At 48.2% G+C, this 15,365-nt stretch overlaps 1 protein-coding gene across 3 annotated transcripts in view; it reads left to right on the forward strand.

The window, feature by feature from the left end:
• The window catches only part of LOC120846815 (peripheral plasma membrane protein CASK), a 463,921-nt gene that overhangs the window by 399,685 nt on the left and 48,871 nt on the right, over positions 1–15,365 (forward strand). For all 3 annotated transcript variants that reach the window (XM_042293965.1, XM_042293966.1, XM_042293967.1), the window contains 2 exons: positions 9,815–9,892; positions 11,894–11,980. In XM_042293965.1, the coding sequence (XP_042149899.1) occupies positions 9,815–9,892; positions 11,894–11,980 (165 nt within the window). The remainder of the gene's footprint in view (positions 1–9,814; positions 9,893–11,893; positions 11,981–15,365) is intronic.

Below are 15,365 nucleotides of genomic sequence, written 5' to 3' on the forward strand. Positions count from 1 at the left end.
ACTTTCGCTCGCTGTATTTTCGTTGGGCTGCGCGGTTGAAATGGGTGAAATTGCAGCAGAGCCCGTGGTGCCATCACAACGGACTCGCGTGCCCCGCCGCAACTAATTTTGCCAACGCATTCGATTCCCAAAGGGGCGCGCGGCTGCGCTTCTCCAGCCCTTTTACGAAACTTCTCAATTTCTCCATCACGATTGGATCCCCCTCCTTTATATATATATATATATAAAAGAAAAGATCAAGCTGTTGGCACGTATTACACGATGCCGACGCCGTGGTTGTCTGTCTTCGAGTTATGCGGGAAAGTAAACTCGTGGCCTTTCTAAACGCGGTAGCATTTCTTTGTGCAGCACTCCCCGCAAAATAATCATCCGTTACACGATACAACACCTCCTAGATAAAAAAAGGGCCGCCGCTGAACAGGTCTTGGATACGAGCACCGATCTCTATGACGATTAGCTGAACCGCTGATCGTCCCCTCCGAAAATGTGGTTATCGGTCGGCCATTTTATGTCACCCGCCCGTGCCCGAGCGCTGTCAAGTAGCCCCGAGAAGTTCGCGTGGCGCCCCCTTACGGCGAACCGGTGTGACGTCACGGCGAGGAGAGAATTTTTCCCCGACTCGCCCCGCTCGCCTGTTGGACGCTGTGGCGACGCTAGCTGTCGGCGCGCTCGTTTTTATCTAATTTTTTTTTGGCGTGTTTTTCGTAGGAAGTGTAAATTTTTATATTTGCCTTTCTTGAGGTAAGCCTATAGCTACAGGCGAAACTTCAACCAACATTTTAAGCATGGTTGACAGGGCAGGCGACGCATGAATCACAGCTGGTATATGAAAATAAAGAGATATGGCCACAATTGCAGGAGCATCACTACAGATTTACATCTCGCACAATAAATGCTGCTGATGGTCTGAATGAATTGGCAGGTTATGTATACAATTTTTTTTTTTTTTTTTGTATTTCTGTTTTTAAACAAGATCGCCGAAGCAGAAAAGTTGCATGCTGCTCGAGCAACGTGCTAAATGCAGTCTGGGCCATGGGGAGAGAATCACAAGTAAGACAGCCCAAGTTTAGGGGCAAAGTAAAAAAACAAGGAACATTATATACATTGCTCGCATTTGACCTTTGCTGGATTCGGATAGTATTTCAATGGACTACACGGGTGGAATCTGTGGACTTGTTTATATCACCCGTCGAGTAATGTAAAACAAATGTAAGCGAAGGTGTCTAGCTCGTTATTAGTCCCTTAAGCCCTAAAATTTAGATTTTACTTAAATCGAATTGTCCTAAAGCTAAAATACCAGAAGCTTTTCTCACGCAGACTGTCGCCCTTCACAGGTTCCACATTTTCTGGTACTATACCCGTTTTTACCTCAAGAAAAAAGCAATTTTTGCGCATTGTTCATACGCGCCGCCGCGAAGTAGTTTTTACGATTTTTGGTCATGGAAGAAAGGAGCGTTGCTTTTGGCGCTTGAAACGTTTACATCTTGATAAGATAACATTCTTTTGTTATCTTATCACCTGTATATATATCTTAATTATCAACATAAAGGGGAACTTAGTAATGCTCCGCGAGGAGCCGGACTGGTTTTACTGCGGTTCTTGAGGTGAAAACGGGTATACTGCTGCATCTACAACTGGACAGACGTTCAAATGCTTGCTTTTACTCCTGTTTTCCTCTGTTGTCAGAGAGTCCAGCTGTAGGGAGTTTGGAGGCTGAGGAAGCTTTTGGGGACCTGCAGCAGTGTCTCTTTTAATTGGAAATGACAATTCAGACTAAACGGTGTATTTTCCGAATACCGAAGGCTGGAATAAGGAGTGTCAGGAAAAAGTATAAACATTCCAAATTACGGCGCTATTGCTGTGAATATTTTTAGCAGTTCAATACATATCATACAGGCAAATGGGGGCAATTCGGCCGTTTTTGTTGCTACCATACAAACTAATTTCCAGTAATGGTGCATCTTCTAAGAAATATGCCTGCATACGTGTATAAACTATATAATTAATTAACGAAGAAGTTACATTTATCTTCGTGAATTAATTATATAGTATTATATAGTTAATTAATTATATAGTTAACGCCAATGTTTACTAGTTGAGATAATGACTGTGCAAATTTACATCGCGGTTACATCAAGAAATACTTCACATGAAAGCGTTCGAGGTGGATGGCGCCCGATCGCCCCAGGTCCCGGGTTTCGGCACCATGGTTTTGTTAAAGAACGAAGCCTTAACGAATACAGAACGACGCAATGCATACCGAACACCTCAGCAGATCACAACGTCTCTCATCAATGTAAATATTGTACATGAACCTTTTTATTCCTCCTCTTAACGATATTTAACAGGGCCTTTAAAACATCTGCGAACCAGCGCATGCAGAGTGACAGCGCAGAGTCGGGGTTCGCGAGCCAATTTGCCGACCACCCAAAGGGCCCATGCTATAAATGCCACTTCAAGTGCCTTGAAAGCGGGATGTAATATCGTCCTAAATCATGAACATGCAAGGAACACAATTCCAGCGTCTGAAACACTTGCGCCACCGCTTCACCGACCCCTCGCAAGACTGCCTTGTGTCGTGTGGACGGACGGGGAGGTTCATCGGCGAAATTGCCTCCTCCGATAGCTTTCGGGATTTGCAACCCAATTTTAAAGGTAAAAGGGACAAGCGGGCTTATAAAATGTACGGAAGCACGTCAATGTCGGCCTAACTCAACGTCTTGTGCACCGAGTAAACGAAGTTCAGCTCCTCGACGAGCTTGCGGCACACAACGCCAAACCAGAAAACCGGTGCTGGGAAGCGAGCCGATGCGAGATCGCGGAGCGGAGTCCTCCCCCTGACGTCACGGTACACCTCACCCAATCAGGGCGCGGCGACCGCAGCGACGCTTGTGTTCGCTCTCGGGGCTTTCCCATCTGTAAGTCACGTAACAACAGATGCAAAGTTCACGTGACCGCAGCCTCGACAACGCTTCAGCGGGGGACGTAAGATGGCCCGACCGGTGGTCGTAATCGCGCAATGGGCTCGAAGCGGGGATGCCCGGTCCAGCATCTCGTTGTAGAGATTGGTGGATACGAGTGCAGAGCCGGCGTTCGACCGCAACTCGCCTTCAGTCAGTCCCCCACATGAGCCTCATTTAGTTACGCAGAAAAAAATGTGCGCTTCTACCTGGTTTCGTTTTAAGCCCAGACCCGGGCTCAGACGCAGCCGTCGCTGCGAGGCAAAGGGACCGATCAAGCGGCGTCAAAAGCTCCAGTGATTAGGTATTAAGGCGAAAGCCTTATATGTCTTATGTTCAGTCGACCTTCAGAAAACACGTCGGCGACGCAAAAGGTACCGAAACGAAAGGTATCAATGAAACGGCGCCAAAAGTGCGTCGTCAGAGAGCGCGGTGTCATCGGAGGTTCGCTATCCCGTTTCCAACGGCGCTTGGACTTTCGCCTTCAAGTGGTCTTAGAGAGAATGTAAGAAACCCTGTGATTTTTTTTTATGTTTATGATTGATTCAGCGATGATAGAACACCTGAAGAAACATGACAGACTCTTGACACTGGTCCCTTTAGCTCGTAGCGTTGGCGGCGTCTGGACTTATGCTGAAACCAAGCATAGGAGGTGTGATACGATTTGACCGATGTGGAGTAGCCACGTGCTGGCTACTCCCCATCGGTCAGGGGTAAATAGGTAGGTAGGTAGGTAGGTAGGTCTTCGAGAAGGACGTTTTGAGAATTAACCTTTTAAGAATGTCGAAACGAGAAAAGGCTCGAATGAAAACCATTCGCTCGTCGCAGTCTTTAGGGGTGACCGCATTTTTAACGCACCACTGAACTTGTCGCTCGAAGCTTGGTCGTGGCGTCAGGGATACGAACCATAAGAGGGCGCCACCGATGCATCTCGTCACCAACAGCTGTATATAACCTACCTGTGGAAGAAACGCAATGGTGTCGCGTTTCGACGCCGTGTGCAGCGAGGCACGGCAGAAACACAGCCCCGTTTGTCTAGACTGCCTGGCGAAAATGCCAGACTTTCTCCGGTTTCTCGTCGCGAGTATGGATTCGGGAGTGACAGTAAGTCGAGCGACTGTGCCAAGTTCTTTTTTACGCCCATTTTCTCAAACGCGTGCGAATTGGACGAAAGGAAATTGGGACTCGCGGCGCCGCTCGTAAAATGCGGTCACGGAGTCGGAAATGACGACTTACGGCTCTTTCTGTCGCCAACTCTCAAACTCGGAGAGTCGGCCTTGTTTTAGTATTTCTTTTTAATATATAGGTATTCTTATAGCATTGATCAGTTTAGGATTTATCGTTTTGTGTGTCTGTGTGAGAGAGAGAGAAAGAGAGAAACTTGGATATTTGATTCTGCTAGTGTCTTACGAAGTATGGTGACAAAATCGAACCTATAGGGATCGATCTCGATTGTAAACATAGGTTCTTCACGTGAAGGTGTCCTAACCGAAGTTCTTGATTGGGTCCCTTTGATTCTCGTGACTCTTTTGCAACTATTCCACTTTATTGCTTTTTATTTATTTTTTTTTTTCATGAGTTGGCATTTAGTGTCCTTACACACTAAGAAATCTTGGGCGTCTACTTTTCCACGAAGGAGTTGGGGGAGCCAATAGCTGCAGTCTACGGGGGAGTTCAGCCAATGATGCGGCTGAAAGCTTATTTAGACCATAACGAAATTGAAAAAAGAATCAGTCCAAGCTGTGGCGCTAGGCATGACGTGCTCGGTGTTTCAGTTCGAACTGTTTTTCTCGGTCTAAGGTGTCACAGCATAGAGTGTTTTTGTTTGTTTTTTGTGCTCTTTGGGGGGAAAGGGGGGGGGGTTATACCTTGTCGTGTGCCGAGCCCTCTCCGGATATTGCAACGATTGGTTTTCCCAGGCGCTTTGCAGGAAAGTAGGCACACCCGATTTTTAGAGAGTGCATTCATGTGAGTTCTTCTACTGCGCTTTCAGTCGTCAAACCAGACTTCGTGAAAACGCGGTAAGCGACGCGACAGATCCGGTTGTCTCATGATCGAGTGCTTCTCCCCTGTCATTTCGAAGTGAATTTGCGCAGTCCCGGCATTCTTTCGCGTGTCCTAGCGATCGACTCATGTCAGTATCGGCATAGAAACGAGGACTGCGCCCAAAAGTGTTTGCTTCGACGCTTTTGACAATGCACACAACTTACTTTGCATCAGTTCTGGAGTCGGAACTGAACATCACGGCAGTCTATAGACTTAAACGCAGTGGTTCGTGCTCATTAATAACGCTTTTCTCGCGATTTCCCGCGAGCGCAGGATAAATCTCACCATAACGAGTGGGCTATGTCGCCTGCTTTCTAGGAGGTCGCTTAAAAGCAGGTTCCACTGGGATGTCGAAAGTTCCCTGGCAGAAAGTTGAGCTAGTTCGTGCATTATGGGCGCCATTTATAACAAAACAGCGCGAAAACAACGAAACACGAGATCCCTGCTCGTTGTGGTGTGGATAAGCGTGCGATCGTGTGTCACTACGGGATGCGCACGCTAGAGCTCTCATGTTGCTTTTCACTCAAAGGTCGGTGTCACACTGCTCATATCATCGATCGAATACAGCCTGCAAACACGAGTCATCGCGACATCCGTGGTTCGAATGCCGCGTGCCCAAGTTTCCTCCTTGCCGTGCGGCATTCGAAGCACTGATCTCGCGCTGACTCGCGTTCGCAGACTCTCTTTTGGACGATGTATGCAACGCCAAAAGTGCATCGTCAGGACGCTCGTCGTCTTTGGTTGTCTTGTTTTTTTGTTGCATGTTTAACGCGATGTTCATTCGCTAGCTCGGTTCATTTCCTCAAAGCCGGCAAACTCTCGCGAGAGTCGCCGACTTCACCGGGCGAACCCTTTTTTTATTGAAACCGCAGTCTCCCCTCAGCTTGCCGCACCCGTTGGCCGCGGCACTTCTCCCAACTGCCACGCTATATTGGCCCGGACTTACAACTGGAGTTTCCAACGGCCTGCATTCCCCCGAGGGTCGCCCCGGACGGCTTTCAACCGCTTCAGTATTTTCCTGCCAAGCAACGAAACAACAATAAGACGTAAATAAGCTGCGCCTTAACAGGAACTGTTTTGGTTGGTATCGGGGGGTTCGGGCGATTTGGAGCCCACCGCTGTTTCTCGTCGATAACCGGGCGAAGGGTGCGGAGAATCAAACAATCGAGTTTTCCCGAAATCGAATCAGACCGCGGGAAGCGCCGAGCCCAAGTTATTTCGACCGCTGTTTCCAACTGGTTTAAGCGAAGGAGTTCGTATGCGGGCGTCCATTGCCCTGCGGGGACGCCACCGCGAGTGCCACGTTGATGGTTCTTCAGCCGCGCGTCTAATCCCTTTTCCTCCGTTGCACATTTCAGCCGCTAGACCGCGCAAGTTTCCGTTGCACACTTTCCGCTTTCCCCCTTCGTGTCCTTTCCGCTGGGTTGCGTCGCTTTCTCTGGAGTGGCGATTGTTTTATTACCGCGGTTGTTTCAATCTGTAACTAGGACATCACCCGCTTAAAGTGAGAAAGTTGGCTGTGAGAACGAATTTGAATTGCAGATGTATTTCATATCCGTAGTGATACTAATCGAAGTTGAGCAAGTCTCAACACTCCGTAACTTGACCGTATTGAAAAGGTACGGGAGATCACTATAATAAGTTAGAGCTCAAGAAGGTGAGGCGAGAGAAAGAATGGCTGGGGAGGAGGAAGCAGACAGAACCCTGGAGAGGAGAGGGGGGAACTTCGTCCTCCCCTTTCTAACGTTCCGTCTGCTTCCTCCTCCCGGGACTTTCTTTTCCTCGCCCTACCTTCTTGAGTTCGCCTTCTGCGCGCTGCAATCTTTGTCTGCTGGGCTGTGGAAAGCCTTTTGAGCATGCGCTGTAGCTGTGCAGGCGCTGCGCATACGTCCACAGCTCAGTGACTCAGCATTATTCTTCCGGGTGATAAGCGCTGCTATCTTGACATATCGTCACTTCCAGTATGGGCGAAAACATTGTTTTGCCGTCGTCAGGTCAATAGAATACATTTGGGATGTAAGCGTAACCGTGAACCATTCTCCTTTCGTCGCGCCTTTATTTTTTTACTATTTAGAGGTTGAGATGTTTTATTATTTTTTCGTCGCCTATACCGTATATGCCTACCAGGTGGCTGGACGAAAGTAAGCGAAAAAGGTCTATAGTGTGGTTCTTTTTGGTGTGCGTCACTGTAGTCATTGACGTCAGGGCGTGTCAGGTCCCGCACTCCTACGCCCCGTAACCAATGAGGTTGCAATCAATCTCCGGATAAGAATGACCAGTTTTCGAAGGGGGAAAAAAACATTTTTAGCCATGCCATGCGTTTCCTAAGCCGCCAGTGCGAGTGAAAAACGAAAAAGAACCGTTTTTTCCTCCTCCTCACTGTGTCGGGCAACGTACTGCTGTACGGCTAAATAACAAAACATAAAAAAAAAAAACGAACCCCGGCCATTCTGATATATAATACAAATTCTTCGACTCGGCATTCAGATGCCTATACCCTCGTATTCCTTTCGTCGATATTTATGTATTTATTCTACACGCACGCCTGCGTCTTAAGAGTGGCTCGCTTCGCGCGGGATTGACTTTCTTCCGAATCATTCGACACCAATATCTATCTTCGGGGCCAATCCTTGTATCACTATTTATTGCCCGAACACCGAGGCGAAGAGTATCTCGCGATATTGACAGTCTGTGCTGGATGCAGGCTCCTGAAAAATGATTGTTTGCGGAGGATACGTTTTGCGACCCCCGGGTCAACTATACGATGTACGATGTCTCCGGGGAAGGGGGGAGGAAGGAAGGAAGGAAGGACGGAGCGGGGAGCAGTATGCGCCAGATTTTTACTGAATTTCCAACTTGATTAAAGCAGAGACGACAAAAAAAAAAGTATATTCAAAGCGGTACTCTATTCCCGCGGGATTAAAGATGCTCATCCATCATTCCGATTTTGGTTCTTTTTCTAGAGTGTTCTTTCCTTAAAGTGTTACGTCTTTAGATCTTTACTTCTTTGAGCGAAACTTTTATTTTAGGTTTCCAGAATTTCTCTGTCCTTGGGGTACGCGTCCCCCCCTCCCCCGGGGAGAGTTGCATGCAGTCATGGACCGCTCTTCTTGTCGGCATTTGTTTATTGTCTTCTGAAGCGCGACTGTCTTCCAAAATGATGTATGGTTCGTATAGATACGTTTCACGCGTTGCAATAGAGGATTCTTATGTTGTTTTCGAACGGAAAGGCTCGAATCAATTCGACTGTAGTACGTTTCTCGTGTTCCTTCGAGACTCGAGGGGGGGAGAGCGCGCTTTGAAAGTCAGGTCTGGCTTTCTAGAAACAGTCTTTGCGAACACTGTATGAAACAAATCACAGCCAAAGCTATAGGACACGAGCGGACAGGAGTCGAGTGTCGATCGAGGGCTTGCGCGTCCCAGGCTTGGCAGGATTTGATGAACACAGTCTCAGCTAAGACGCTGATTCTAGCAGGCCGGCCCAGGAATGTTATTCCTTTCGGGAATTCCAGTCCGCTTCGCAGCGCTCTTTTCGAAAACGCTGGGGTCACCGAGGAAAACCTCCTAGGCCACGCGTGGTGCTGAAGAACATCGACGGATTCCGAAGACATCCAGCGGTTAGAAGGTTTTCCTTCTTTATTCTCGGCGGCCTTTCAAATGTGCGCTTAATAAGAGTGTCACTGCTAGCTCTAATCTTCCTTCATTCGTCTGCATATTCTACGTTGGTCGCCTTCGTCGTTGCCGGCGTCATTATCCACAGACGTCCGGTTTCTCGTGGCAATGCCCGATAAATTTGAACCTCGCCGGTATCGCAGGCGACTACGCGAACAGTTATTTCGTTCTCGGAATACGAACGCTTTCGTTCGAATGGCCATCTCTTCGAGGGATGGACTTTTGTGTAACTTTTCCGTTCACTGTGTACGGCGTGTGGCCTACGACTTTCTCTTGCCTCTCCCGATTGGATCATGTTCATGGTCAACCGCGACAGAGTCGTCCGTGATTAGGCAACGAAGTGTGGTTTGTCTCCTACCGGGAGGAAAACGCCACCATAGTGCACTAAAAAAAAAAGGTGTGAGTTTATTTTTTTGCAGACCAGCGAGGCAGCCATAGAAGGGTCCCAGCGAATAAACAAGGCCGTAACAAATCTGAAAAAAAAGGCTAATTGCGCAATAAGCAAATGAAACGTCCCTTCGCACATCGCATTGCTTGGTCTAATCGTATTCTGAGCTTCATCATTCGCTGTGGTCCGTCGATATTTCTCCGTGATTGGGTGTCTCGTGTTCTGCAGCAAAGCGAACTCACATCCAATCTACGCGTTGTCGTCTACCATCTGGTGTACTTTCGTGAGGTATGGAGCGGAGCGATGAGCTCTAGCCACGTATGTGTCCTGCGCCCGGCTGAAACCCGAGACTCGAGCCGTGTATCCTGTCGAAGGAGGCCACCCAATGAAAGGGAGGCCGACGTCTCACTTCGACCGTATGCAACGAGATCGGCTGCAGACGCCGACGCCGCGGTGTCTCCGGCCTCATTGTTAGTACGCGTCCGTCGTCTGCTCCTCCTCCTCCCCGCGGCGGGTGTAAGTCAGCGCCGCCATTAGGGCTGAGCTGAGCTGACGGGTCCATGTTGTATATATACGCTCCGATATATACGCGAGTGGATAGTAATGCATCGCTGCGGCTGACATGCAGAGGGGTCTGGGACCTTTTTTGGGTGGGAGGAGCGGAAGTCGCTTTGGGATTGGCGTCCTCGCTGCAGCCGATTTCCGTCGCTGACGGCCGATCGTGTTTCTTTCTCTCTCTTCCCGACAGTTGTACGACCGCATCAACACGAGCTCGTGCAGTCCCATCAAGTGCCCCCCTTCGGACGCCTGCGGTCGCGCCAGAGACGTGAGTAGACTCCTGTGCTACTTGCTCCAATGGAAACAGAACGCAGCAGGCGAAACCGGAACGCGCCTTTCCGTTTCGGAGTGTGCTCCGTCTAGAGTGAAAATTTACATCCTAATCAAAGTTGATCTTTAAAGACAAGTAAGATATATGATTTAAAAATCTCTTTAGCAAGCTGAGAAGGGTATGGGCCTATACTCCGTGTCACTAGTTGTGTGCAGTGCAGGCGAAGGCGACGCCAGGCGAAGAGGGTAGGGGCGACCACTAGGAAGGCGGGACTGGAGAGGAGGGCAGTGGAGGGCGAGGGGAGAAAGGGAAAGCACTAGGAACGTTAGGGAGGAAAGGAGATTCATCTCCTCCTCCCCAGCCTTCCTAGTGCGTGCCCTTTCTCTCCTCGCCTGGCGCTGCCTTCGCCTGTATTGCACGCAACTAGTGGCACAGAGTATATACATGCCTTGCATGTTAGTCATATGGCACCGTACCAGCCGCCATTCCTTGGTACCGTTCTCCTGTACCCCCGTACCTACTGCAGCATACATTTGTCACTATCGAATGTCTTTTTGAGCAGCCTTGCCGGGAAGAACAGGTTCGATGATGCCCAATTTTATGCTGCAGAGGGGACGGGGACAGGAGCATGGTAATGAGCAATGGCGGCCGACGTGACGTCAATGCGAGTCATGTATAGCAAAATCTATGTTTTGCTCACACGTGGAAATGTAAAAGATGTGAGAAAAAAAGTCAAAGCCGTTTACAACTCCCTTTAACACCGAATTAGAGCGCAGCTCTTGAGGAGGAGGAGGGAAGGGTACTGAGGGGAGGGTATACCCCCTTCTCCTCCTCCTCCCCTCATTCTTCAATCTCCTCCGGAGGGGGGTCACCTGACCTCGGAGGAGGGGGGTCACGTGACCTCGGGGGGGGGGGGGGGGTCACGTAATCTTGGGGGTGGGGGGTCACGTGACCTCGCGGTTACGCCGACGGCGACGCCGACGCCGCTCAAGTCGGAAACGGGCCCCTAAGAGCTGCACTCTAAAACAAAAACACAAAAAAGGTGCGCGCTATGGAAACGCGGGACGTGGAGAATCCCATGCATCTCGTTATCGTTCCGATTAAGTAGCGGAGCCGATACGAATGTCGAAGAACCAATCACGAAGAAGGAAGACAAGGTGAATAATCGACGCCAGCGTAGACTGTCACTATAGTCCTTTCGTCGCTGTACAGCGAATGAAAATGCGACATTCGCCGTCAAGGACGCTGAAGAACGAATGGCCAAGAAGGGTGTCCTTAAAACGTCCGTTAAGCTGCCATTGGCGCACATTTCTAGTGATTCGTCAACTGCGCGCTCTGCGGAGAGTATAAAAGCGCGGGCGTCTGTTATAGCGTAAGCACGCCAATCACCGCTCATCAGCAACAGTGCGCGGAGTGTGCGCGTTGACGAAGAAGAGACTGAGCAAGCGCCGGTCATTAATCGAGATAAAAGGTTAAAGGTGAGCGCGGGAACACGAAATAACAGACCAGCTGGCACGCTGTCTTCCGCCAGTCACACATTCGTTTCATCGTTATTCGACCATGCCGTGACGTCAGCGATTAAACACCACGTGACACTTTTCGGGCTTTTCCGTCACCAAAAGAGAAGGGATCAAACCTGCGATCGCGCAGAAGACGTAAACCCGTGGAAGACCTCGTGCGTGTGTATACATTTGACATCACGGAGCGTTTCTGAAGGATGTCTAGACACGTTGTCTTCTAGAGACGGTTCATGCGTTTTGGTCCCAAGCAAACACTTGCAAGCGAGGATTCTCAGTTTCGGCTCTTTAGAAATGGCGCATGCGCGGTGTGAGATGATTTTATTTTGGCAAGCTTGCAGTCAACTATATCAGAAAGAGATAGTTTTATTTCTGTAAGCGTGCAGTAACTATCAGAAAGTTTTCTGTCAACCCTATTGCTGTTTTTAGCTGTGTGTATATACACGCTCGTATACGTATGCTGTCTGTTGTCGAATCCTAGGTTCTCGAGTGGATCCAAGACTGTCCGCTGGGAGTCACCGCCGACATGGAAGAGCTTCAAGCCATCCTCTGCAAGCCTCACGTTCGGGTAAGTTAGGTCTCTCTCTGTCTCGCTATTTTGCTCCAGCTACACAGGGCCATCTCACGGTAAACCATTTGTCTTCATACAGGTCCCTGAGCATTTGCATTTGATAAATGTGCCCTTTAGCCGGTTTCGATTCTGGGTAATCTTTTAGTACCGGCATTTGCGCTCATGGAATGACTACTGCGTGACGTACGTTAAAAACATCAGGTTAGCGGTCGTACTGCACTGGCCAAATTGCCCATGTGCAACGAGCGACAACTTGCGTCACTAGTTTCGAAGGCTAACTACGCTGACACTGTCTAGGTATTCAAAACCACAGCGAACGAAAAAGCTCGCTTCACTGACTTCCTGAGTTTATACCCCATACCTGCGGTTTCCGAGGTGAATGACCTTTGTACATTTAAGCGTCTTGTGCTAGGAGCCGTACGGTCAGCAGTGGCCGAATTTGCTTCTAGCCGCTACATTTTGAGGCGGACTAATTTTCCGCCGTCCATGCAATCATTTTCCCCGTGTGGTCGATGAAATTTAAGGTAACCTGGGCAGCACACTTAAAGCACAACGATAGATTACACAAACGGATTCAGTATGCGAGCTCTGCGAACCGAAGCGTTAGGTGGTTCGACGCACAACGGCCTGCGAATTCACGGACTCGACATCTGCGCTGTCGCTCAATAATTTTGCTGCGGATCTTAGTTCCGGCTAATGTCTCATTGGAAACGGGTCGGTATTAACAAGCAGTGTCACTGGGTGAGGCTTTGGTGTTTCTAGGTCAACATTTTTATTCACTAGCGATTTATTTGACCGTGGATATGAGATTTTTGTTGTTGTTTTTGTTTTCGTCGCTCGCGATGTGGTATGCTAATATGTTTTAGATTTATGCAGCTTTGAAGTAAAGGTTCGTCTCTTTCGATATTTAAGATGGACTGATAATTTGAGCTGGTATTGAAAGAAGGGATAAAAACATCCACTTTTCAGCTGCGCTCAAGTGAAACGACGCTAGTGAAATATTTAGTTTCGTAGTAGTCCTCCTCCGTTTCTCTCGAACTTTCCTGGGTATAAGGAAGTGCGAGACTGCGGCCGACATTATGTTCATACTTTGCGGAGGAACATTATTACAGTCATGCCTCGAATGTCGGCCCCGTTAAACCCCACTACTATGCACCAACTCGTGTTTCTGACGTCAATCACGTCGCACCATTGCGTTGGCTCTGGCTGCGCAACGATGGCACCAGGTGGCGCAAGCCGTCGCCCGTTTCAAAGGGTTTACCGACATCCATCCATTTATTCAGCGTGCGCAGATGCTCCTGTCTTTGGAAAACGGGTTTCTACGCATGTCCTGTTCCTACAGTTTCTTTCAAGAATGAATTCCTGCCAGTCCGAGTTGCGGTCTGCGAATTCCTAGCTCTGCGAGCGCGTGTTCAGTCTCTAGAGTCAAAATAGGGAGTTTTCGTAGATGGTTTATGCCGCCCCGCAACGGCTCTCCGCAACCAGCAGCCAGCTACTCTCCCCCCCCCCCCCTTTTTTTCCCCCCAATAAAAAAGAAAAGAAAAAAAGCTTCTTTTTTTTTTTAATTAGTGTTTTTGTTGACCACGTTTCCCCCTCCGTTAAAATGGCCTTGACTGTAGAGTTTCGAATAGTTCCGGCTACCTTAGCGCGTTACGGAGAGCGTTGCGGGACAGCGGAAACGATCTACGATAAATCCTTATTACGCGCTCAGTTTTTGCCCAAACGCGGTCCGGACGAGATGCCAACGTTTCAGCGATTTTCGAAAATTTTCAGTGGGAAAATGGCGGCCGACGAAGCCCTCGAACACGTGGAGCTAAATGGCGTCAGCTACCGAAAACAGAACCCCCTTTTCCCATTGAATTTCTCTTAAATCACTTATAACTTTTGAAGAAGAGTTCTGAAACTTTGGCACCTGGTCCGAACCGTTAGCGCTACACTTGTCCGGAAACAGCATTCGGCGACGCGTGGTTTACTTTTGCAATAGAAAAAAATAATAATAATAAAAGCTTGTTTTATTTTTATGGTCGTTTTGTATATGGAAACCCAGGCCCGTACCATGTACGGTCTTCGGTTTTGGGTGCGGTCATTTGTAATCTGTCTAGCATTCCTTGTTTTTTGTTTTTTTTGTTTTTTTTGTTTTTTGTCCTTACTTCCGTACAGTTGCGCGTCGTGGGGAAGTCGCGAGTGCGTATTGGAGTAGTTTCCGAGGCGGACTCCCTTCGCCCGCTCTTGCGTTCCACGCGTGAACCCAGCTCGGTGAGATTAATCGAACAAGTTTCCCGATCGATAGTTTGTGCAAGCAACTTTGGGTTTCTTCGGCCGCTTGAAATCTGGAATCTCGTCGAGTTCCGAGCAAACTGGTTTCCTTTTCTTTTTTGTGTGTGTTTTTATTAGAAAGACGCGGAGGAAGGCTGGAGGGAGTTAGCGCATAAAAGAAAAAAAAACTAAATCTGTGTCATCAATCTTATGTTTCCGGGTCGAAGATAATCGAATTAACCAAATGTTGAAGAGAATTCTTCCTGCGCGGTTATTGAATCTTTCCCGTGAAATAAAGTGCGCCTGGGTTTAGAATTGTGTGAGCACCATTTACGCTCATGCGGTTGTTCCGAACACCTGCTAGAGTGTGTTTCCTTCCCCCCTCTTTTTCTTTTTCTTCTTTCTTTATTGCCTTTCAATTTTTTTACGGCGAGCATTATCGTTGTAGCACTTAGAATCCGTTTTTCTTCTTTTGTTTTTCTTTTTTGAGCCGGTGTTACTTGCCCTTATTGATAAACTGCGCTGACGGGTGCAAACGACTATGCTCTTCAACAACCTGCACCCTCAATAAACGAAAAAAAAACCAGCAAAAGCAGATTAAACGCTAGATCTTAGGTAGCGTGAAGCTGGTCTAAACTATATAAAAACCTTGTTTATAATTTGCAATAAGAAAAAAAATTTAGGCAGAACAAAACAAAGCATTAAAGAGGGCACTTTGATGCTTTGTTTACAAGACAACGGTAAATTTACAACAAAAAAAAACGATTTTTTTGTTCTGTTTGTTTTGCTGGTAGGCACCGCGTTCTTTCAAAATAATTTACGGACAAAAATATTTGGCAATTACGTGTGAAAGAAAATTCAATCGTTCCCGTTCTGGTAACGGTTTAAATTTTCGCACGTGCATTGTGTGTACCAATAAAGCCCTTCGTCTCCCTGCCCTCCCTCCCCCTATCCCTGTTCCGACGCCTCTGCTCTTGTAGCTTCTGCTACTCTCGCACCTGTTATCGCAGGTGCAAAGGGGTTCTATCCAAAGCACATCAAAAATAAAATAAAAAAAAATTTTATAAGCCGGCCTTTTGCGAACAGCCCTGGCGACCTGGCTTCTACTCGCAGCTCAAGAAACCTA

This window comes from Ixodes scapularis, unplaced genomic scaffold, assembly GCF_016920785.2.
Source record: "Ixodes scapularis isolate PalLabHiFi unplaced genomic scaffold, ASM1692078v2 PGA_scaffold5__190_contigs__length_132052651, whole genome shotgun sequence".
NCBI lineage: Eukaryota > Metazoa > Arthropoda > Arachnida > Ixodida > Ixodidae > Ixodes > Ixodes scapularis.